General features: G+C 36.9%; 1 protein-coding gene across 4 annotated transcripts in view; it reads right to left on the reverse strand.

The window, feature by feature from the left end:
* Nucleotides 1-26,579, reverse strand: part of SESN1 (sestrin 1) — a 117,035-nt gene that overhangs the window by 12,732 nt on the left and 77,724 nt on the right. For 2 of the 4 annotated variants that reach the window (XM_045499221.1, XM_045499224.1), the window contains exons 2-4: nucleotides 2,138-2,203; nucleotides 1,163-1,363; nucleotides 648-830 (exon numbers count right to left, since the gene is read on the reverse strand). In XM_045499221.1, coding sequence (XP_045355177.1) covers nucleotides 648-830; nucleotides 1,163-1,363; nucleotides 2,138-2,203 — 450 coding nt within the window. Of the gene's footprint in view, nucleotides 1-647; nucleotides 831-1,162; nucleotides 1,364-2,137; nucleotides 2,204-7,997; nucleotides 8,298-9,289; nucleotides 9,517-26,579 lie in introns of those variants that run through there. The other 2 variants (XM_045499222.1, XM_045499223.1) reach the window with 2 other exon arrangements.

Raw genomic sequence — 26,579 nt, forward strand, 5'->3', positions numbered from 1 at the left:
TATTGTAACTGCTCAAAACCAGAAGTAACCCAAGATGGCTTTCAAACAAACTATGGTAACTCCATACACTGGTGTATTATTATTCAGTAATAAAGAAAATAAATTTTCCATGGGAAATGCATGGAGGAACCGTAAATGCATACTGATAAGTAAAAGAAGCTCGTCTGAAAAGATGACATACTGTATGATTCCAACTATGTAACATTCTGGAAAAGGCAAAACTATAGACAGTAAAAACATCAGTAGTTGCAGGGTTTCAGGGAAAAGGGGAGGGAGATGAATAGGTGGAGCCCACAGGATTTTTAGAGCGGTGAAACGACTTTGTATGATAGTGTAATGGTGGATAGATGACATTAGCATTTGTCAAAACCCACAGAACTATACAACACAAAGAGTGAACCATAAGGTAAGCCCCAGATTTTAGTTAATAGTTAATTGATCAATATTGATTCTTTAATTATAGCAAATGTTATCATACTAATGCTAGATGTTAATAAAAGAGACTTGGGGGGAGTCTCAGGAGGGTAGAATATGAGAATATTCTGTGCCATTTTTCTGTAAACCTAAAATTGCTCTAAAGATGAAAGTCTATTTAAAAAAAAATCTTTTTTTAAGTGACACCTTAGATACATTACACTTCTACTTACCTCAATATGTTCTTTGGTAATAAGCCAAGGTCTATGGGCTAACACTTTATTAAGTTCTCCTAAATTTTGTAGTTTTTGAGGAGCATTCTCTAAACCATTAAGCCATTTGGGGTCTCCACCAACATGAAGGAAATCATTTACGTGGAGGTTCACTAAGTAGGAACACTGATGTCTTGCTGCAGCCTTAAGAGAAAACAAAAAGATCAATCTAACTATAAATATTAAAATTTTAAACTATGAATATTTTTCCTTTATAATGGGTAAAATAGATCCTGTGTTCTTCTTTATTCTCATTTAATGGAAAATGGTTCTTAATAATGTATAAACACTTGTTTCTTTTTACAGATACATCTGAGAGTATACTTATTTAGTAAGAGGAAAACCACATACTACCTAACAGGAATCCAATTAGAAGTCAGAATATAAGTATTCATCCCTGTGTTTAAAGCATTAACCATCTCTTAAAACGATTAATAAAGGAGGCAGAAGGAATTTTTCATTTAATGTTTACAAACCATTATTCCAATGTAGTGCCGATAATGTAGAGGCAATGGCCCATCCATTTGCAGTAGATAGTGTTGAGTCTTTAGGAAACTTTCTAGATACTGTGGGTGAAAAACCATCACTAATGTAATGTTATCCAAACGACCCAAAGCAGCAAAAGAATCTGCAAATAAAGCATGCATCTGTGCGTCTTCACTTCCCACTTGGAGAATCTGTATGAAAGAGAGGAAAACCATGGTTACATAAATTGTAAATTGGTGTTAGAATGCAGTGCATACGTATTTAAGTATCATCTACAAGCAGGTTAAATTTGGCTTGAGAGAAAGGTTATAATTCTGAAACTTTAACTCAACTAGCAGCAAGACAGAAGAATAAACAGTTGAATATTATGTAGTAGGTAGTAGATAAACAACAAAGGCCGAACATTAAAGGCCACCTAGATAGGCTGCTTGCAGACTTGGCCAGAATCCAGATAAAGAAGCAGATTTAGATTATCAAATTTGCAGAGCTTGCAAACGGACTCTAAAGACTTTACCCTTTCCTTGTAGCGCCTAGTCTCAATTTAAGGAGAACCAAAATTTAAGGAGATCAAAAGCATAGGAGTTTTACATATTTAGAATTAAACATCCAATCTAGCATTGACACCAGCCTGTGGAGATGGTCAAGACCAAGTAACTCAGCTTATGAGCAGGCACCTAACTAAACATGTAAATATAAAGAGATGGAGTATTATTGGTCAAAAACAAGTCTTGCCTTTTCTAGACTAAATATGGGTGTTAGAAAAGGGTCATGAAATACTAGAAATCAACATGACTATAACAGCTTTCTAATCCCACAGATTCACTGCCAAAGCATGATGATTAACTGCGATCAACTCTGCATAAAACATGTTGTTGTCCAACAGTTGTTCAGATGCCAAGATGTGGGTCATGAAAGCTTTTCCTTAAAAGCATACAGTTCACTATGTACTTTCACAAACAACATACCTCCTTTTCTGGGATGAATCTGCTTGGTCCGTGTCCTAGTGGTCGAGGAATTCTAATTCCAAGTTCCTAGAAAAGAAAATTACACCATCTCAGGCCTCTCAGCAGTAAACAACATGAACTGAGGCTACAGGAATGGGAGGAAAAACAACCAGTTGAACAGAGACAGGCTTGTTTTAGTGGTTGGTTTTCATGGCCATATATACATACCAACTCCTCTGTTTGCATCATATGGCTGACAAGAGCTTATAATACGACACAGACTAAAAACAATAAAACCTGTTTCACTAAAACCAGAGTTTTGCATAAAGTACTTGGCAGAAAGTCTAGAACAGAAAGTTCAGCACATAGCAACCAACCCTGTGGACTGTCACTGATACAAAATAAGACCAATGTGTTTGTACATCCAAAACTCAACCAACCAAAACATCAACCCCTGTGTATCTTGTCAGGAAATGAAAACTCACTAACCTCTGCCTAGATGTCTTAAGTTGAAAGGAGTGTTAATTGTTATTACATCTACAATAACACTTCACAATAGGAGAAGAAATACTATGAAAAATAAAAAGTAGTTACTTAAATCCATAAAAGAAAGTACTGCAGGGCATGTTTTCTCTGTGGCTGAGTAAAACAATCTTCAAGAAACTAACTTTGTGAGTTTGCTTTAAATCTTTTATAGTATGTTATCAATTTTGCTCATATTTTAGAGAAGCCCAACTGATTAACAAATAAAGGTTTTCTGCCCTTTGACATAGTGAATCTAGAACCCTGTACTTGAGAGTCTACTAGAAACCTATATTTAATGTGACAGGGTAGTGTGGTTAACAAAAAGTGACAAGTACGTATTAAAGGTCCATCTTTTCCCCAATACTGTGTGATTAGAGAAAACTAAAATAATAACTTTTTTTTTTAAGGCTTGTGTCCTATCAATCTGGTTTCTAAAAAAAAAAACAACAACAAAAAATCCCCCCCAAATTCCTGAAGTTTACACATCTAAATATTAAACCCTTGCTTATATAACTACATACAAATATTATTTGTACCCTCTACTGCTTCCAAAAGTCCTTCAGGATGTTCCTTTTAAAGAAAAAAAAAAAAGGGGCAGGGGGTGGTTTGCAGACAGAGAAGGATATGTGGCAGCAATTCAAAAAATCTGGTCCAAGTGAATTAAAACCTTTTGAGCAGAGTGGATTTTTAAAAATTAAGCAGGCAGGACAAAACTGAAGAAAATCTTTATTGGGATAACTTAAGATGTCGATTCAAATACACTTGCCAATACACTTACACTGAACATAGCAATGCTCTAACTATACCCTTCACTAGAGGAGGCACTCAATTCACTGGTCTGGCCACAGGCATGTCTTAATTTTATTAGCCCGTAATAAATGCAAGAAAAAAACCTCCACATTCCTTCTATTCAATACATCATCTTAACACAAATGCAGCCATTTATATAAAACAGTGACTCTATTAGCCTTTCTAACTGCTGAATTTCTGATCCAATTACATAGATATCAAGATATATTGGGCAAAATGTTAAGGTTACATTCAATATTTACCCCTCTTCATTTCTTCACTATATTATTTAAATAAAATGCATTTTAGGAAAATGCCCATTTCAAGAGTTTATCACTCTTTTCATACCTGAGAGACACTACTATTCTTGAGACTGTACTGTGTTAAAATGTAGTATTTCAAATGGAGGAAAAATGGATTATTCAACAAATGATCTTGATACGACTAGATAGCCACTCAGAAAAAAGTAAAGTTAGAACCATAAATCATACTTAAATTAGAGGTAAGTATTAAAAAAAAACCAAACACCCCAAACCAAAAAACATAAATGCTGGAAGAAAACACTCATGGAATGAAGTTAGGCCTAAGAATGTCATAAAACCCAGAAGTCGTAAAATAGAAAACTAGTAAATCTGATGACATAAAAATAAAGACTTTCACATGGGAAAAATAAACATATAAAAAAGTCAAAAGCAAACAAAAAATCGGGAAATATATTTGCAGTGTCTATATCAAAGGGGCTAAATTTCTTGAGTACATGAAAACTCCTACAAATCAGTAAGAAAACCTACAACAACCTGATAGAAAAATGTACAAAGGACACGGACAGTTCAAAGAAAAGGAAATACAAATGGCTGAAAAATGGTCAACCTCACAATAAAACTTTAAGTTAGCTACACTGAGATACTATTTTTCACCTAAAAGATTGCTGAAGATCAAAAGTTTAATAGTAGGCTGTGCTGAAGAGGAGGTGGATAAATATTTGTTACTTATACATTTCTCATGGGAGTGTCGTGAAGTGTGAGGAAGTAAGATCAAGGAATACATAAGAAGGGTAAATCACTACAACTTATAGAGAGGGTAGTTTGTGATAATGATTGAAATGAAAAAGTCACAAATCCTTTGAGTCAACAATTTCATTTTAAATGCTGACCTGTACTCATAGACATACCATAGGTAAAAGGATAATCACTGCAACATTGTTTGTAATAGTACAAAATATAAAACAACCTGAGCTCTCATCAACAGGACTGTTTTAATGTAGTATGACCACAGACTAGAATTACATGCAGTCCTTACATGGAGAATGAAGCAATTCTGTATGAGTTGGCTTTAAAAGACCTCCAAGATATATACTGAGTGTGCATCAGGGGGGTGAGGTAGGGGGGAGCAAAGTGCGTAAGATGCATATATTTTGTTACTATCTGTAAGGAGAGAAAAAAAGCTTAGCAATTCCATTTATAGGACTTTATTTTAACTAAATTAGCAACATGTGGGTGGCATATACATATTTTTTTTTTAATTTTTTTTCCAACGTTTATTTATTTTTGGGACAGAGAGAGAGCATGAACAGGGGAGGGGCAGAGAGAGAGAGAGAGACACAGAATCGGAAACAGGCTCCAGACTCTGAGCCATCAGCCCAGAGCCTGACGCGGGGCTCGAACTCACGGACCGCGAGATCGTGACCTGGCTGAAGTCGGACGTTTAACCGACTGCGCCACCCAGGCGCCCCGGCATATACATATTTTTAATAACAAGACTGATAGCACATGGACCTCAAAACAAAGAGGTTGAATTATATTATTTTGGTTTTGTTTCTATACCAAATATATAATTTACATACTGAACTATCATAAAACAATAGTTTAAAATTCAAAGAAAGTGGCTATCAGTGTTTCAGAATGGAGTATTTTCCTCTAAGTATAGCAAAGACCTTGCCCAATGGTCCTATATACTTTTCAAGTCTTTGAAAGTCTACCCCTACAGCCAAATTTAATGGTCATACTTGTATCACTGTCTCCCCTATTCCTTCCCTTAAGTGGGCAAAACCTTCCTTCACAGTTCCTTTAGACAAACATTCTTTCAGAGTGAAAAACTATGTGTTTTAAAGCAGGATGTTAACTAAAGGTAAACATCCTTGGGAATGGATTATAGACCAATTATGCTAATAATCTCTTATTGTTGAGGTTACATTAATTCCTTGATGAGGTATCAGTCTGGCAAGATAACTGGAGATGGAAGAGAAGATAAACTGAAGAAAGGAAAGGAGTGGAAAGAAGTCACTGACATTCAAGATTCCAATTTCATTATTTTACCTAAGTCTAGTTCCGGATAAAATAGAATTGTACCCAGCTCACATCCAGACCACCAGGGTCAATTTCCTATTAAGATGAAGAAGTTGTGAGAGGTCTGTGCCATTCCTTAAGGGCAGAAAGGGAAATGGTAGGAAGGAAAAGGAGAGGAAGTGAAAGAAAAGACTGGGGGAAGGGAGACACTGATATACTTAAAAAAAAATCAAGTCTTTCCCAAAAAGGACTGATCGACTAATTTAATGGGAAATATAGTGAGTGCTATTCTAGACTCACATCAACTTATTCTCCATATTTGAAGGCTTACTCAATGTCCTTTGTTCTGTTTCTTAATAGATGAGGTACAGGAGAGAGATACAAGAATATCAACTGATGAGCTCTAAGACTCCATTCCACCATATCCTAGTCCAGATTCAGGCAGGAAGGAGATGATTTTATAAATTATATATATTTCTATATATATCAAATTCTATATAATGTTTATGTAACATACAATAATTATAAACATAAAATAATCACATATCATAATTTATAAATTATACGTATGTATGTAATTTGAAATCAAGTACCTAGCTCAGTTAGTATTAGCGAGTGGTGCAGACAGGGGTTGAATCTAGGAAATCTGGTTCTAGAGTTGCCATTATTACTCTTTTGAGCCTCTGTAAGAGTTTTTGACACCTTAAAGGTCCTTTTGGATATCACTGTTGTTATGCAATAGTATTCTTGGTTTCTAAAAGGCTAATTTTCTGGAAAACTCATTTTCTGAATACTTCTTTTCCTAGTCAACATGAAAAATTAGCTACTACCCTATCTTCTAGCAGGTATTGATTTTAAAAAGCTACTACAGGTCTTCAATAGGGTGATCATAAGCCAAACTAACTGCATTTCATAATTTCCTAAACGTTATTTCAATTATGCCTTATCTGTTGCTGTTGAAGAAAATTAATTACAGACTTTGAATACGTTTTGGCCAATCCAGATTCTAAGACACAGAACTTCCGACAGCAAATGGCCTTGTTTAAAAAGCAGATGTAGATGCTAATCACAGCACAAACCTCACAGGCCTTTGGTGAAGGTGTGGCTGGAAAAACTAACATGGGAACTAACAGTTCTTTCCTCTCAACAATTCTCCTAATCAGCATTTTGAAAAAGACAGCAACAGCCTCTGCCATGACAACACCGCTGCAAATCTCTGACATAACATCTATTTCTTCAGTAGCATGTAATACTAAGACACTCATTTTCACAATATGAAAATTCTTAGCAAATGTTGACAGTACCACAGAAACACTGTATCTGTATTGTATCACCTTACGAATCAGTGTTGGCATGCTAAAAGTACTGCTCTGATCATTTCCAAATTGGTCAGAGATACATTTAGGAATCTACCGCAATATCCTCCTTTAAGTGAGACAGTGATGTGCCACAAATGCAAAATAAAAGCATTCCTTGGCTTCTAGTGTCTATCCACTTGCAAAACAAGTGGAAAAGTAAATATGATTAAGTCATTTGAATCATTTTTCTCACTGGGCTTGGGGCACTTTTAAAAAACTGTCCAGACGTCTTATACCAATAACCACGACGCTCATATTAATTTTGATTGAAAAAAAAATTACAAAAGCTGTATGTGTTTCAACTAGGCAACGATAAATTGTGTAAAAAGTGAAAGCTCCCACCCCACTCTCCCTTCTTTAGGAGAATCATTTCCTAGAGCTGGTGCTAGGCTTCTGACATTCAAAAATTTTGAACAGAAATGAAAAGATGTAGAAGGAACAAAAATATATTCCTGCTATAACAAATGTACTGGTGCTTCTTTTAACATTGTCATTACCTCTGCTTGGGAACTTGGAAATACTGAAAGTTCAGGTACCTCTTTTTCCAGTCTCTGGTCTTCTATAAAACATATTTAAAAAAAAAACAAACCCAAAAAAACTATAAAACAAAAAACCAAAACAAAACAAAAACCTCACTGACTTCAGACTACTGGATTTGTAAGGCTGACTTAGGCCATGTGTGTGCCCTGTATTTTAGTCAGGAGTTCCATCCCTGAAAAGTGTTTCATTTTAAAGCATTTTATTTGGAGGCATGCTAGTTGAAAGAGTCATGTTATTAATTCTTTTGTAAAATGAATAGTTTTCCTATAAAGCACTACTTCCTGACTTATTTTCCCACATGTCGGATGTGCTAAAAGTGATAAAATACAACTCCGCAAGGCTTCCTAGTTTCCTAAACACAATCCGACGGGCACGGAAACCAACCAGCAAGCTACAATGTATCCCTTCATCTTCCAGTTTTCGCGGCTATATTTAGAGACTCTAGATCTGGGCGAGAACCGGGATTCTGCACCCAAACACCATCAGAAATAACAGCTATTCAAGCTCCGCGACTGGGGATCGCCTCTAGTCAGAATGAGAAAAGATCTGTTATGGCCTGCAAACGGAAACCAGAAATGGGATGTCAACACTTCCACACGGTTTTGTTTCTTTGATAGAGTTTCCAAAGCAACAGGCAGAGCAAGTTTTGTTGGTGTTTAGGTTGCTGCATGATCTGTACACAATGGGGAGCGTATCATGTACCCACTAACGTTAAAATCCAGGAAAGTGTGTTCTACAGCCCCCACGAGGTCTTCTCTTCAAGTTGCGTGAATCCATGCAGTCCACTCGCAACGCAGTCTCCACTTACGAAACAACAGAAACACTAGAACGGAGTCCCCTAAGTGGGCAACGCTGCGGAGACATTCCTAGATTTCGTGACCGATGGCAACCCAGCGTTCTGAGTTCAATTCAAACTTTAATGACTGTTTCTCCTTCTCCTTTGTCACCCTTTGAACGAAAGCCTTTTAAAGGCTCAAATTTCGGTTAGCTGTACTAGCAACTTTCAAACGGGGCCGTTATTTACAACCCCTTGGGAAAAATACAAAATGTCACAACTGAACCGCTTTCTCCTGAAGGCCGTCTCAGGCGCAACGGGGATGGTTAACAACCAGGGGTAAGCGCGGTGCATAACGTCATAGAGCCGGCAGAACATACGTGTTCCAGGCGGCAGCATCTTTTAACCGACTCAAATGTTATTTCCCCCTTTTTTTGAGTAGGAGGCCAAGGGAGGGGGGGGGGGGTCACCGATAATGTTCTGACAAGACGCCGAGGGGAGAAAAATCCACAGGCTGTTCTACCCTAAGACTGGAGCTTTGTTCGGTTCTGACTTGTGGAGACTTGCACACAGGACGACGTTATTTACGTTTTGGAGACTTCCATTTAAATGACCGAGGCAGCTGGGTCTGCCAGCCTCAGCATTTTCTCCCGGGGCCGGCTCGCGGTGGAAACCGTCTCCCCTCCCACCACAGGCCGCCCCTTCAACCTGAGGGGCGCGGGCCGGCCCGAGACGCCCCCCGCCGGGCAGGGCGGCCGGCCGGGCGTTTGCTCCCGGGGCACTCTCCAATGCGGAGCGTTCTCCGCAGCTGTTGGGTACGAAGGCGGGGAGGCATCGCGACCTCCGTGCAGCCCGGGCAGCTGTGCCGGGTACCCGCCCGCCCGGCCCCTCGCCCGGATACCTCGTCCTGGCCGCGGCCCCCGCCGCACTGCTTGCAGCCCAGCAGCTCCGAGACGGCCAGCGAGGCCGTGTACGCCTGGTTCGCGGTGGTGGCCAGGCGCATGTCGGCGCGGGGACCGGCTGCGGACGCGCAGGAGAAGCCCGGCGGCGCGGAAAAGGCGAGCGCTGACCGGACGGCCGGGCTCCGGGCTGCAGCGCCTCAGGCAGCGCGGACCTCGGCGGCAGCGCGGCGCGGACAAACAAGCCGCGCGGCCCCGCCCCCGCCGTCACTCCGCCGGCCCAGCGGCCCCCCGCGCCAATGCCGGCCCGCGGCGCCGCGGAGCCCCGCCCCCTTGACGCGGAGGGGCGGGCGTTGGGGGGCGGTCAGAGGCGGCCGGGGGAAAAACAACCTCGAGCAGCGGAGCTCTCCGCCAGGAGCTAATTCTCGCGTCCAGAACTGGCTCGGTGGGCTTGCTTTAAGGCTGGGGTGGGGCGCGAGCACTCGGGCGTCAGGGAAAGGCGAACGCGCCCCTGCCCCCAGCTTCAGCAGCGGAGAGACTGCCCTCTCGGATTCATTTACCTTGAGCCGAAGAGCAGCCCACCTCTAAGCGGACCCTGCACCACCAGGAATAACCAAGTTCGCTTTACATTTTATAAACTGTTGAAATCCCCTTCAGCCTTTCCAGTAATGCGCAAACAACGCTGAATGGGCCCGGAATGCTGCAACAAGTATGGGACCATGGCCTATATTCAATATAAAATTATTTTTGGTAAGCTATGTAGAAACTATAAATATCACTCTCCTACACAGATAATAAGGCTTGGTAGCCCATCTCTGCATTTCCCTTTTCCTCGCAAGTATATTCCAAGGCTTTAACATTTCTAATATTCTCCCATAAGTGCCCTGGGTTCTAAAGAAAGAATTTCTCTGAAATCCGATGAGGAACTTGAGACAATATAGGTTAAAAAGGAGCATAAATAACTGACACTGTTGGACCTGGGTCGCAAATCTCTCAAATCCTGTGTGAACACTATTTCCTTAAATGGATTCATTAACTTCTTTTAAAAAATCACCTCCTAAATTAGATCTCTTTTTGCATGTTTGCTCTTGTGTTTTCAAAAGCTTACATGTCCAGGTTTAAAAAAAAAAGTTGGAACATCATGACAAAAGGGAAAAAGCGGAGTTTAAATCAATAAATACTGACAGACACAGAACCAGGACTCCTAAATGCAAATAAGTTTCAGTCTTAAGAGTGGAGGTTACAATGTCTCAGAGAAGATTAAGTGACTCTTACAGCTCTTAAAATGTATTTTAAAAGCAAGTTAAAATGGTTATTTTTTTTAATCTTCTCCAAATAAGATAAATACTGTATGTTCTCATACACTGTTTTTATAAATTGCTAAAGCACACAAAATATTTTTGCTGTCAAGAAAAGCAATTTTGGGTTAATAATAACATAAAAGAAAAGGCTACAGAGGCTTGCAAGCTTTCTCTTCTTCTGAGCACAGCCACAAAAGCAAACAGGATAATCAAATGCCCACTCAGCCACAAACCAACAAGCAGCAAAAATAAGCCCAGTAAATCATCCAGTTTGCAGCAATAGGACATACCCTCTAAAATAAACTGGTTGTAGATGAATACCTTGGAAACATAAATGGACTTGATATATGAGGTTGTGAGCTATAATGCTAGATAATGAGAAATAAGTGAAAATGATGACTTTGCTTCTAGAAGAGTTGAGCTGTGATTTTTATTTTCTGGAAGGAATACAACAATGGGGCTGAGTTGTCTAGTAGGGCATAACCTTGTTTATGACATTAAAATTATGTCATTTGCAAAATGGAGAATGCTTACCTTTCTATTTTTTTAATGAGAGACTAGCATTTAGCTAACCCAAAAATGGTTCAAAATAATTAAATACAAATCAAAACTACAAACTATATATAGTGTTTGATACTTAGAGCTTGATAAATATTTATTGAAGAGGTATACACTGAAATTGTATAGGAAGCTGCAATTAGGATTTTTCCCCCCAGAAAATTTCAGTTTATGTACTTTGATGCTGCCTTACATAAAAAGAAAGATAATTTTAACTCATAATTCTATGGTTTACTGAGGACCTTTAAGCCATTAAATGTCAAGATTCCTTTATGGTCTCTAAAAAGACTGACATAATTTCTTCAAAGAGTAATAATTTCTGCTCTATTACAATAGAGCAGCATGGTGAATTAGTCACTTTATTCTCAACATAAAAGGGTTGCCTCCAAATAAATCTATAGTAACCAAGAATTCCAACCAATGTATTAACCTGAAAATATCATTGTGTCACTTCTTGAGTAGGCCAGATGTCCTGAAGGTGTTTCTCCTAATGAACCCCTAGTGTTAGGCATGTCATAGGCATGCAATAAACATCTGCTAAAAAAATGAAAACTGAGCACGGAACAGTAACTGGAAAGGACTAAACTTTTGATATTTACCACAGGTTATCATTATAGGCTAGCAGTTACTTTACAAAGTCTGCCACTTAAACATTTCTAACATTATTTATTTCTAGGAAGAAACCTGATACTTAATCCAAGAAGTAATAGTAATTCTGAAATATTTCCTTTCCTCTAAAAATCTTTTGGTAGACTTACGCAGTTGTATCAAAGTGAGGTTTTTGCATTTGTCATTAGTAGTAATGGTCTCAACTGTAATTTTCTCAAGAATAAGCTGATATACTATGTAAAAGCAGAGTGGTGTTAAGTGACTTTATCTGAGCTATTAACTATGATGTATTAGAGAGTCTGGACTTGAAGCTGTGCTTTCTGAAGGAGGAACATCTGAGCTGGGACTTATAGGATTAGTGGAGAGGCTTTGGCAAGAAATTGGGGGTTGGGGGAGGTAGGAGAGGGGACTTGAGAGAATAGAGACAGAGTTCTAAACAAAGGAAACAGCATGTGCAAAGGCCCAGAGGCCAGGGAAAGAGAGAATGGTCCAAATAGGGAAGCAGAATAAAGGAAGTTTATTGGGTCTGGAAGAAGACAGTGATAGAGTTCAAGTAAAAAATCAACAGTAAGGAGGGACCTTGTTCAAGCTTTATTTTAAAGAATGTAAATTTCATTGTTAAGAGTACTGTGGATTTCTTGCAAGTTTTAAATAGTAGAAAGACATCAGACTTGCATTTCAGCTAAGGTTTAAAAAAATATATTGGAAGGGACAAAATTAGAGGCAGAAAGATGGTTAGGAAGGCTGTTGAGGCAATTTTGGCAAGGCAACAGGGAGGTCTGAAGAACAATGGGAATGAAGCAAAGTGTAGGGATGAAGGTAGATTTTGTCTCTCCAACAATAATACATTTCTTGAGAAAGGAAATCATGCCTCATACTCTTATTTTTGAAATTGAGGAAATAAATTTCAAATTAGCTGTTCTCCTAAGTGACTTCCTTACATCCATTAGACTTTTGAAAATATAGTTAATTCATGGAAAATAATAGATACATTTTAGTAGAATGAATACTTATCAGGCCAAAAGGCATAATCACACTTCCATGGACCACATATTAAACCTTGAATTTTCCCGTTAACCAAAGGAATTATATTAAAGTACCACAGATTTGTAGATCTATTCAGTAGAAAGGAATTATATTTAGTAATTGGTTAGAAAACACACATAGCAGTGATTTCATCCATTAAGCCAAAGAACTCCTTTAAGAGTGGGCTTAAAGCATTATTGAAAAATATCCTATTGTCATTTAAAACATTTTATTTAGAATGAATGCTGGTTTATAAGATTACTTCTGCTTACTAATTTTGTCAAGATTTTTCTCCTTCAGCTCATATCTTCCTGTTTTTATATATATAGCTTGTCTGCTAAGCACTTTTTTTTCCTTTCGACATGTTTTGAGTACATTGAGATCCTTTTAGCACTGAACTTTAATTTTACATTGTTCTCTTATTTGTCCTCTACTTTTCTCACTTCTTCAATTTAATTTTTAGAATTTTATCACTTATAAAGGAGCAAGAATGTTGACAGATCTTTGCCTTATTCTTTTCTTTAGGGTTTCTTCTTTTAGAAATGCACAATTTTAAATCTCTAATAGGGTTTTAGAAACATAGGCCATCACCCACATTTGTAAACAAGCAGTGTTCCAAACAATGTCAGTAGCTTTAAATTAGAAAATCACTTTCCCCTAAAGAACAAGCATGTTAAATTGTGGTCAGATTTTCCAGGTTAAGAAGACCAGTAACTTACTAACTCCTACCCATTAGACACTGAAGCAATTGACATATATAAAGCAGATAATTATTCCTATTTTCAAATTTATAAAACAGGAATTCATAAAGCATGGGTAAATCATCCAAGATTATAAAAGTAGTAAATTGCCTTTAAGGATTAGAACCCAGGTCTATCTGAATCCAAAGCAGCAGAAGCTGGGTTGCTTCTTTTAATGAATAATTCACAAATTTTGATAACTATGTATTAGTCTCAGTTCTTTCTTTTTTAAGCTCTCACCATTCTTATTTATTTAAAAAAGTTAAAAAAAATTTAATTTACATCCAAGTTAGTTAACCATATAGTGCAATAATGATTTCAGGAGTAGAATCCACTGATTCATCACCTATATATAACACCCAGTACTCATCCCAACAAGTGTCCTCCTTAATGCCCATTGCCCATTTAGCCCACCCCACCCCCACAGCTCCTCAGTTTGTTCTGTGTATTTAAGAGTCTCTTATGGTTTGTCCCTCTCTCTGTTTTTATATTATTTTTGCTTCCCTTCCCCTATGTTCATCTGTTTTGTATCTTAAATTCCACATATGAGTGAAGCCATATGATATCTTTCTCTGACTGATTAATTTTGCTTAGCATAAAACACTTTAGTTCCAGTATTAGTCTCAGTTCTTGATTCTGAGGACAAGAAAAGAGGGAATGAAGAAGAAAAAATTTATCTTCCTTTCTTATACTCAGGATGAGATCTCGTTAAAAAATAAAATCATGGAATGAGTGAGCTTGGTCTTCGAGAGCTTATCTCCTTTACTCTATCCCTGTCCTCCTGGTGTCTTTTCCCAGGCCTTTGGTGACCTCATGTTACCTAGAGCTCCTTCTCTACAGAACTCACCTAAATCTACCCTAAGACTCTACCTAAGTCTACTAAAAGGTCCTCATACCAACCCTATTCCTCTTAGAATAACTGGTTAAGTGCTAGGAAGAAAGCAGTCTTCCTAAACCAATTCATACTATTCATTGTAGGAGGTACTGATATCTCATAGTAATTTATTTAGTCTGACTCAACAGAATATAAGCTTTGTAAAATCAGAATGTTTGTCTTTTTTGCTCACTGCTGTATTTCCAATGCCCAAGTGCCTAGCACATGGTAGACCCTCAATAAGTATATAATGAATGAACTTCACAGAGATTTTTCTATTAAGAAAAAAAAAAAAAACTTACCTCAATAATGATATTAAGTTTATGAAAGATTTGGGCCATCTAGACAAACATTTTTGGAGGTTTGGGGTCCACTATCCAGGCAGGCAGGCTGTGCTTGGGAATCAGCTTGTCCTTGGGTTCAGCTTTGCTAAAGCAACTACTGTTTTTCATAGTTTCTCCTCATCTTCTTGGGAATCCACAGATATTCCCAAGCTTCTTTGATTTTTCTTTGCTTGCACTGCTAAGCTAGCTATATAGGTTTGGGCAATGGAGTATTTGGTTCATTTGTTAAGTCAGGCAGGTACTTACAAGTCAGATACTGCCTGAATACATACCATTGTTTGACAAGATTCATGAACATTCTGTAACCAAATTTGGCTTTAAACACCTTTAGGCCTAAGGTGAAATGACAGGAAAGAAAGTGTCTGTTGAGATCTCAAAATTAAATGGGAGAACTCATACAAAAATGCTACAATTTTTACAGGTGAATTACTTTTCAGCATTATTGTTGAGTTAAATAAGAAGGAAATGGTATAATTTGGAATAGGTTGAGGTTCAGGTGTGGTGGGAAATTGAGAGTTTGGACTTTATCCCATATGTATGTAGGAACTACTACTGTAGCTTTAAAGAAAGAGAAAAAGGAAGTGATACAAACTCAAAAAAAAAAAAAAGGTAACCAATGATACTAAATATATGACATATTCAAGTGGAAAATATTTCTCTGTGCACATATACTACTGTATTGTATAATTTTTAAAATGCTTTTTGAGGAGCTGGATTTCAACTCTACCTAAAAACATATGTGAAAAAAAAATATATATATATTTTAATTCTCAAAGTACTTCTGTTTGTAGGCACAAGGCAAGAACTGGTTTTAGTATATAACCTATAATTTTTTAAAAATTCTTTTTTTTTCTTACTAGTCTCTACATCCAAGAGATCAAGAATCAAGTGTCAGATGCTCTTCTGACTGAGCCAGCCAGGTGCTCCTAAAATCTTTTTATCAGGTTATTTTTATTTTTTTATTTGTAACAACTATCCTGACCTCCCTATTCCTGCCCACCCCCACCATGATTATTACTAGCATGTAGTGAATAGGGATCTACATATGTGCTTTTCTTATAGAACTCAAAGACCCCCACTCAGTTCCTCTGTAATAATCTTTAATTTTTTTACCATTTATTTTTGAAAGAGTGAGATACAGCACGATCAGGGGAGGGGCAGGGCGTAGGGGGATGACACAGAATCCGAACCAGGCTCCAGGATCTGAGCTGTCAGCACAGAGCCCAACGCGGGGCACGGGGCTCAGACTCATGGACCGTGAGATCATGACCTGAGCCAAAGTCAGATGCTTAACCGACTGAGCCACCCAGGCCCCCCATCCCTGTAATAATCTCTAGTTGTAGGTCCTTTAATCCTTTAAATTACCTTCTTTCTTTGCCTCCTTCTGAGATCTCTAGTTTTCCAAGAGGGTGTTAAATTGTAAAACCTGGTCACAACGTACAAGGCCACATCTAGAGACTACCTGCATGTTATTAAGCATCTTAGAAATAAAACGCCATTCACTGAACTTTCCCATCTGTTCTTCTGCCCTCCAAAATCCTCACTGCACCTCTGGGCCATTTTCCCCTTTGTACACAGAATACGTATATGTTCAGACCAATGTAGTTCAACAGAGATGTTTATTTTTACTTATCACTACTATCTTTGTGTATAGCTAAAAATACTAAAAAACAAAAACAAAAAACCCAGAGAGAATGCCATTTTAAAATTGTTTTTACATGAGCTTAAATTTGAACATAATTCAAGAGCATTTGTAATAACAGAAAAATATGGTTTTCCTAATTTTTGGCAAACAATTGAGAAATACTAACACAGGATTTTATTCAGATATTACAAATTGGAGAAGGTAGTATTCTTTCTTAATTTGTTGTAACTCTAATCTGAAAAGTACATTTTGGCATAGGTTTATGTACAGAGGTCAAGGCTATTATTTTAGCAATTAACAGAAATCTTAATATTATGTAAGCACTTAGCATTCAATCATTATTTATAGATATTTACTGAATGCCAAATTATATGCATTTAATTTCTTAAATCCTATGAACAGGCAGAAATATCTTAATTTGAGTTTGGGTGTCTATTTTATTTAGACTTACACCTCTCACATAAGTCACACAGATTGGCAGATAGCTTGGGACTCTGTTAGGGAGCATTAAATGGGGAGTCATCTAGTTTACTGCCCAGTCCTGAAACAAAGAGACTAACAAAAAACAGAAACCCAGTTTATAAATCTCTTAACAGCCCTTCCAGTTTGAGCCCCCTCAAATTTAAAATGAAGGGCAGGTGAACTTCATATTCTCTCAAATTTTTATTTCAGCTCTGTTAATATAATTCCTGATTTTATCAAGAGTTATATGCTTTAAGCTAACTAGAATCTGGCCTCCTCCTACACCAGGCTTGTTTGTTACATTATCAGTGGTTTTCAAATTGTTTTTCTTAGGATCCATTCCTTACAAGTTCTTTAGAGTTATTATAAAATATTAAATTTAAACTTTCTTTTTCAAGGCAAACTACAAATGTAAATCAACATTAAATGCATTGGAAACCACCCTAATAGTAATTTGTTTAATAATTCAGTTCCTGGACTAAGTAAAGTTTCCTTCACCGTCTCTGTGAGCATATGTTTGAACATTTTTGTAAATGTGTCAGTGATTAGAAAGGGTATAATGTGTTCCAGCCTTTAAAAAAATTCATGCGTCTCTGCATCTGCTGGAGTAAAACTAGCAGTGAGTGGACTGCTGCAGGGAAGGTACAGTGAGGGTGCTTTGCTGTGTGAAACCAGATTACCTGGATATTATGCATACAAGAAAATACAGAGGGGCGCCTGGGTGGCTCAGTCGTTTGAGCATCTGACTGTGGCTCAGGTCATGATCATACGGTTTGTGGGTTCGAGCCCAACATCAGGCTGGCTGCTGTCAGCGTGGAGTCAGCTTCAGATCCTCTGTTCCCCCCTCTCTCTGCCCCTCCCCCCACTCATGCTTTCTCTCAAAAGTAAAATAAACATTAAAAAAAAGTACAGAAATAATACTGCAGTCATAATCCATGGCCCTTAATTTCAAATTTGTTTAAAACATAAAATAGCCTCATTGTTCTCACTGACTTGATAAATAATTTAACTTTATTTATTTGAACTTAAAGACATCATTAATAACATGCCAGCTTTATATATTGCATATATCATAATTCTGGTAATACTGTTTGAAGACTACGCTGACAAAAAAAAAATTAGTAACACATTTGAATATCACTGCCTTATATATATACCATATCTCTGGATCGGCCCACTAGAACTCATAGTGGGTTTGGAGGATCCATGCTAGTCTGTAGCTCCCTACATTATTCCCCCAGGCTTGGGTCAGGCTTTAAGGTTCAGAGAATGATCCATGGATTTCTGCTGATTCCAGCAGAATGCAGGGGGGATTTAGCTCAAAGTCTCATTCCCACCAATGTTAAATAGAGCCTTAAAGAGAAAAGGCTCTTAGAATCACAATGGTTTATGACAGTCTACTGAATTACAAACCAAACTTGCCTTCCATTAGAACTTACGTTTAGTCTGTCCTGGACCTGGTCTATAACTGTGAAAGGATTATCAATCCTTCTAGCCCTTCTCCAAAAAACATGAATAAAGTCAATCTTATCCTTCAGTGACACACATGCCAGTGTGACCAATAGCTTTTATCCTAAATCACAAAAATTTGACCTAAGAAATGTCCAATGAAGCAAAAGTACAATGAAGTACTTTGAGACGGTTTTTATTAACAATGAAGATATTACATCTTTTGTGTTTGTAATAGGCAAGTTCTTAAATAATACATGTGTTCTTTACAATAAGAACTTACTTTTAGGTCAGAAACTTCAACTTTCAAGTATTCAACAAAATTTTAAAAAACTAAACCACAATACTTTAACTTGAACATTACAAATATACAATTAAAACCTTAGAACCCTAAAATAATGTATATTAAATTTACAAATTTGTGGGTTTGAAAAATATATAAACTTCAAAAGACATCAGAAAAAAAAGTATGTGGATCCAGGAAAAAGAGCAAAGCAGAGTCAAAAGCAGGGTGCATTTCAAATAGGTCACACTCAACTTTTAACTCTAAGAACAAAAAAAAAAAAAAAAATAAGCTTAGCAACAGCTGTCAGCCAACCACAAAGCAGACAGATCAGGACTCAACCACTCCAGATACCAATGAGGTCCAACCTTCAATGTTTTTTTAAAAAAGTTATATAGTGTCAGAGCAGAGCACTGTGATAAGACAGGATATACTGTCCTGAGTTAAAAGTAACAAAGATTTAAAATCTTTTCACCAATCCTTAAAAAAATAGATTTTAATAACAGTGATAATTTTGTTTTTATCCTTACTGTGCCAGATACTGTATACATTAAAGTCACTTTAAAATATTAGTGTAATAAAATATAGAATTTTTTTGGGAAATTTTCTTTCTTGTTTGTAGATAGAGGATAAGGGTGGAAATATCCATAAGAAAAAATTCTTCTCTTTTTAAATTCCCTAATACTCAATTTCCAAAATTCATGGGGCGGGGTACAGCCAACAACGAAATGTTATTATCCAAATCCAAAAATATGAGCATGACAGTCACATACAAATAAATATAACCTTCAAAGCAAGCAAGGAAACTGAACAGACCCCATAGTGCTATTCTATGCAATGTTTCCTCTTTATCACTCAATACATATTCTCCTGAGAAGAAAATTTTCTGAGGATTTAGAAGAGATTTTCAAAGACTTACATACTTCATCACTGTAATGTTTAGTGCTAACCACTTCATCACTGTAATGTTTAGTGCTAACCTCCGTTATTTGCTCAAACTGAGAGTGTTACTTGCAATAGAAACACATAAACATTGTAAAACGATACTTGATAGTTTTCTTCATTTTGCTTTTGGCTTGCTAAATCTATATTCTAAAGCATTTACCAATATTTTCTGTAAAAACCTTCAAGAACCACCTTTTGTTTTTTCTTCAAGTGCTGCTTAAACCATTTGCTGGTTTTAGTTCCCTAAAAAATAATTATTTTAAGTAGATCAGCTTGACTTGTCATATCAATTGTTTCCTGTACTGTAAGACATAGGAGGTTTGCTACTAATACTGTAAGATGCTGTCCAAAATGTATGTATGTATACTTCCCCTCAACAGTTCATTGTATTCTGTATACCTAAGGAAGGTGGTGGGGGGGGGGGGGATTAAATAATATTTGAAGACTAGTTCTGGGTTTATTGGCGATACCCTCACTTCATTCTGTTCCTCTATCCTCAATTGTCACAGATAACAAAGCTATGTTGAATCAAGAAAAAGGTAGTTTCATGGGTGGGGGATGGACTAAATGGGTAATAGGTATTAAGGAGGACACTTGTTATTTTTTAAAAAAAAATTTTTTTTTTCAACGTTTATTTATTTTGGGGACAGAGAGAGACAGAGCATGAACGGGGGAGGGGCAGAGAGAGAGGGAGACACAGAATCAGAAACAGGCTCCAGGCTCTGAGCCATCAGCCCAGAGCCCGACGCGGGGCTCGAACTCACGGACCGCGAGATCGTGACCTGGCTGAAGTCGGACGCTTAACCGACTGCGCCACCCAGGCGCCCCAGGAGGACACTTGTTATGATGAGCACTGAGTGTTATATGTAAATGATAAATCACTAAATTGTACTTCTGAAACCAATATTATACTCTATGTTAACTAGAATTTACATAAAAATTTGGAAGAAAAAAAAATAAAGATGCCTTCTGCAAAAAAAAAAAAAGAAGAAAGAAAGAAAAAGGTAGTTTCAATACATTATTTGGGAAAGACACACTTTTACATCAAGCTCATATTTTCCTTGAACTCTTAAATCTTAATATTTTTAAACAGTACCCACCCAAATGTTACTGAAAGTTTCATCAATTACTTAACACTCATATTTCTATACACCAGGGATTGGTTGTGTAAATTTTGGTTAAATTCATGAACCTCTATATGTATGAATATATTGGACCAGTTTATTCAACATTCATTCAATCAATATTAATTAAGCATTATTAAACAAGTATTTTTCTCCCCTTGGTTGGTCTTTGAGAACAATATCCACATCTTCCTTTTTCCTCCCTCTTCTTTTTGTAATTGCTTATAGTTAGGCCCACTACGTCTTTTTGCTTCTAAAGGGGCACCTGGACTGAAGAAAGCCTTAAACTACAAACGCAAAGAGGTCAAAAGGCTTGGAAAGCAGGGTTGTGTATTATGGTGAACATCTGATAGTTATTGTAGCAGTTAGGTAATTGTGTACCAATTGATGAGGAGCTTTAAAACCAATAACTCAGATTTTTAGTCCCAGATTTGGTTCTAGAAGCAGATATATGCTATACTTTGTGGTTTCAGATTTGATAATATTAACAGAATAGCTAACACATATTGTTATTAGTATATATCAGGTACTCTTCTAAAGCATTTTACATATGTTTTAACTCATTTAATATTTAATTCATTTTAACTCATTTAACCCTCATAATAACCCTTTTGGTAGATGCTCTTTTCATTTTTGAAACAGGAAACAGAGAAAGTATCTAACCCAAGGTCACATAACAAGCAAGCAGCTTAAGTAAAGATTAGAACTCAAGCCTGACTCCAAAGGCATATTCTTTCTACTAGACCATGATGCTGCCTGATAATGGTTTTAGTTGTTTTTTTTTTTTTTTTTTTTTCCCACGTTAATATTCCAGTGATTGTGTATCCATCAGGAAAGAGGTCAAGGGACCATGAACTTTTCTCTTAATCCCTTCCTACCTTACCTGTAATCTCTTCTCTATGACTGACTGTTCATCCCACCCTCTGTGGACTGCCCCCCCCCCAAAAAAAAAAAACTTTAGAACATCATTCTTCTCCAGGAAATCTGAACTGGCTCCCGACTGAGCCTACTGCCAAAATAGGATATGCTCCATAGCATCTCTCAATATCCCTTCTCCCTGGCTACTGCCTTTCTTATATATGTAAATCAGTTCCCAGTTTCCTTTATTCCATTTACCTACTTCCAGTCCACTCTGAACCTTTACAAAATTTTGTAAATTTTGTCATGCTGAATGAGGAATATCTTCTACCACTTGACAGTTTACCACACTAATACTGTCTCTTAATCTACAAAATACCATGCACTATGTTTTGGATATAGTTTATAATTACTATTTGTGGATGTACTTATGTTGTGTTCACTGTTTTAAAGTATAACCTCAGAGTATTTATATGCCCCTTTTGGGCTATGTTGAGAGTACATTCTGTTCTAGATGCAAAGATCTGGGGAGTGGAAGTATGTTAATCATGCTTTGAAATTATAACTACCAGCACATGACACAAGTATTTGAAAACACATTTTCATTATATTGTAAGATTTGTACACATGACACCAAAGAGAAAGCTGTAGCCTTGAGTCTAACTAAAACATCATCAAAATAGTTAAATGAGTAAAATTATCTTTTAGCACAAATTTAACATTTTATGTAAAAGGAAAAAAACAAAAACATAAATGAAGACAAATTGGCCCATAATCATTATTAAAGTCACTTTATTTACTAGAATTTAAATATAAACTTAAAGACTTTTTCAAGTAAAAAAGGAATAGTCACTTTAATCGACCTAAAACATAAGAAAATACTGCAGTTTTTCTCTTTGGCTAAATACTATATTGCCTACTTAAAAAAAAAAAATTCACAATGATTTGTGTGGTAGGATTAAATCCAATGCTTGCTTAAGTACACACACACACACACACACACCTTGCGCTGTTTCCTCCCACATTTAAAAATTTGGCCAAAATAGCTGATGATTATAGACTATTGATATAGAAATACTTCATTATAGCCAAACTGACTTTTTTTGGGGTCAATCTCAAGAACAGAATCTAGAACAAGCAAAAAAAGACATAAAATAGATGCCACAGATTTTATACATTAAAGAGTATGTACTATACTTGGAGGAAAACCTTTGGCCCACCTCTCTTAAAGACAATTAACTTTTACTTTGTGCAAAATTACAACAAGCTTATTTATCTAGTTTCTAAGTCCACAGTAATTTAGAAGAGAGTAGGGACTACTGTTTAAATTGATAGCAGAGGAAGTATGATGGTCAACCATTTAATCACAAGGGAATAGTCATAAAAATTCTAAAAAGCAGAAATAAGAACTTGGACAGCATGATAGTAGGAGGCCATTTACTACAAAGATTCTTAGTCCTAAGCCTTAAGGAGCTCTGACAGCACCACTCTCTGACAGATTAGGGTAATAACTAACCTCCATAATAGTGATTCTTACTCATGTTGAACAAAACACCTACCAATATTTCTATAAAAAATATAGTGGCTGAGCTGGCAAAATAACAGAAATCCTTAGAAGTAAAAAATGACCAATAGGAGGAATCCAGAGAGGTAACAATTACTGGGGCTGGTAGTTATGGATCCCGTAACCTAGCAATAGCATGGGAAGAGAAGACAAAGCTTAGGACTTGGGAAACTGGGGGATAAACCAGAGACTCGATTATAAAGCCAAACCCCAAGAAGTTATACTACCAATGAACAAATGAACTAGGAAAAATACCCCATCTATAAAAGGAGATAGAAAATTTGCCTGTTTCAACTTTTGTTCTTGGTGGGATGAAATATCCCCTGAAAATTCATAAACACACAATGGTTTGCACATGAGAAGTTGGGGCTTTAACTTACTGTTACCCTTCTGGTCTTAAACAAAAACTAATGCAAGGATTCAGTTAAAGGGGGTTGGTTATGTTCCCAGGCTCCAATCAGATATATAGATCATCCCAGGAGATAAAGTTCTAATGAATAGGAGCTTACAGTAATAAAATATACCATGAAAAAGGCACCATTAGTAAGGGTCAGAAGAAACAATAATCACTTAACTCAGACCTGTAAGACTTGAGGTGTTAGAATTATAGATACAGAATACCAGTTTTATATGTCTTTTATTATTTTAAAGGAAGTGGAAAGTATGGGTGAGGAACAAGAAACCATCAAAAAATAAGCAGATTTGGGGCGCCTGGGTGGCACAGTCGGTTAAGTGTCCGACTTCAGCCAGGTCACGATCTCGCGGTCCGTGAGTTCGAGCCCCGCGTCAGGCTCTGGGCTGATGGCTCAGAGCCTGGAGCCTGTTTCTGATTCTGTGTCTCCCTCTCTCTCTGCCCCTCCCCCCGTTCATGCTCTGTCTCTCTCTGTCCCAAAAAAATACATAAACGTTGAAAAAAAAATTAAAAAAAAAAATAAGCAGATTTAAAAATGAATCAAATACAGATTTTATAATTATTAAAACTTAAAACTCAATTGATAAACAGCATATTCAGCATAGCTAAAGAGAAAATTATTAGTAAACTAGAAAGTAAATCTGAAGAAATAACTCAGAATGTAGCATACAATGCAAAGAGATCAAAAATATAAAAGAAAAAGACATGGAGAATGAAATAGAAGGTGTAATGTATACATATAATTACATAGTATATATGTAGTAATGATATATTGTATACATATATTTAGAAGGAGAAAAGCAATATTCTAAGAGATGATGACTGAGAATTTTCCAGAACTGATTAAAGATACCAATCCTCATTTTTTCCAGGAAGCACAATGAATCCCATGCAGAATAACAGAAAGGAAATTCATATCTTGACATACAGTAAACCTGAAAAATTCCAAGAAAAAGGGAAGACCTTAAAAGTTATCCAAGATAGGATAGTCTACAAAGGGATTATCTACAAAGGGATACTAAATGGACTATTTTTTAACAATGGAAGTCAGAGGACAATGGAATAGTATCTTCAAAGCACTGAGAGAGAAAATGGCCACTCTTCAATTGTATTAATATATGAAACTGTCTATTGAGAAAGCTAATGCAAGAAACACATTTTAAGAGATAAAAGGTAAGTTTACCACCAATAAGTCTTCATTGAGGGAGCTTCCTTTCAGGAAAAAGCAAAATGATCCTAGAAGGAAGTGTGTAAAATACTATATAGTCAACAAAGAAAAGGTTCCTCGTACTTGAGATTTTCATTTCATGGGTAAAATTCTCACCTATGTAGAATAAAGAGTACATTCTCTAAGGATTCTGAACAGCTTTATGTGAACATATGCTTTCATTTCTCTTGACTTGGAGAGAAATGGCTGATTCCCATAATAAATATAGGTTTAACTTTTTAAGTAACTGCCAAACCATTTTCTACAATGGTTGTACCATTTTCATATTACTACCAGCCGTCTGAGAGTTCCAGTGGTTATACACCTTCACCAACAGTTAGCATGATAAATATTATTTTAGGCTATCTAGTGGTATAGTGTGGTGGTTCTTACCTGGGGATGATTTGGCCCCCTAGGAAACATTTGACATCAGGTGACATTTTTCATTTTCACAACTGGTGGGTGGGTGGTTTGCTACTGGCATGTAGCTGGTAGAGGCCAGGGATGCTACCAAATAGCCTACAACACATAGGGCAGCCCCTCACAACAGAGAATTATCTGGCCCAAACTTTAAGTGCTGAGGTTAAGAAGCCCTAGTGTAGTAATATCTCACTGTGGATTTAACTTGCCTATCTTGGGTAACTATTAATAGTGATCACCTTTCAATGTGCTTATTAGTCATTTATATATCTTTTTAATGAAGTCTCAGTTCAAATCATTTGTCCATTTAAAAAATGTTATTTTAATGTTTGTTTATTTTTGAGAGACAGAGCACAAGTGGGGGAGGTGCAGAGAGAGGGAGACACAGAATCCGAAGCAGGCTCCAGGCTCTGAGCTGTCAGCACAGAGCCTGATGTGGGGCTCAAACTCACAGACCGCGAGATCATGACCCGAGCTGAAGTCAGATGCTTAACTGACTGAGCCATCCAGGCACCCCTCATTTGTCTATTTTTAAAAATTGGGTTGTTGTCTTCTTGTTACAGAGTTGTAAGTATTCTTTATACATTTTGAATACAAATTGTTTGATACATGTGGTTGTGAATATTTTCTTCCAGTCTATGGCTTGTCATTTCATTTTCCTAATGGTGTCTTTTGAAGAGCATAGATTTTAAAGTTTTTAATTTTGGCGTAATCCAATTTATCAATTTTTTTTCTTTAATTTTTTGTGCTTGTATATTCTAAGAAACCTTTGCCTGCCCCAAGGTCACAAAGATTTTTTTTCCTGTTTTCTTCTAGAAGTTATACCTTTGGATTATATAAATTTTATTACATCTGAAAATCAAACTGATAAAGTGTTTCTCTCCAGGAAATGGGATTATGGTGGGTGGTATTTACTTTCTTACATATCTATTGTATTCATCTTCTTGTATAATGATAAAAAATTCCACGTACAGATAACTTTTTGGGATGAGGGGAGAATGGGAGGGAGAAGCATAGCTCTAATTGCAGGGCTAATTTGTACTTTTCTGTTCTAGGGACCAGATCTGATCCTGAAGTCTGCTGGTACACTGTACATATGCATGTTAAATTAAGTACTCTGATGATGTTCTACTACAAAAACACCATACAGCAAAAAGTAAAATGGTCTTTCTTCCAGAGACTCGAGCAGGCAAATACTGGAGTAAAACAGGGTTAAACAGCATAGTTTTACTTACAGTATCCTTGGGTCATAAAAAGGCATTTCTTAAAAGCAGTATTAATTGATGCCACATGGAAAACTGGGCAGCACATACCACAGAAACAGAGAATCCACTACCTAAAAATGATTTTCTCAGTCCCAGGACCTCACACAGGAAAAGGAACAGTCCATGGGAGCAGTGTGTTGGACAATGAGATCCTTTTAAAAAGTCCCCTAAACCATGGCTATTTGTATCAAAAAATAACCCCCCAA

Source organism: Leopardus geoffroyi, chromosome B2 (assembly GCF_018350155.1).
Source record: "Leopardus geoffroyi isolate Oge1 chromosome B2, O.geoffroyi_Oge1_pat1.0, whole genome shotgun sequence".
In the NCBI taxonomy this organism is placed as follows: Eukaryota; Metazoa; Chordata; class Mammalia; order Carnivora; family Felidae; genus Leopardus; species Leopardus geoffroyi.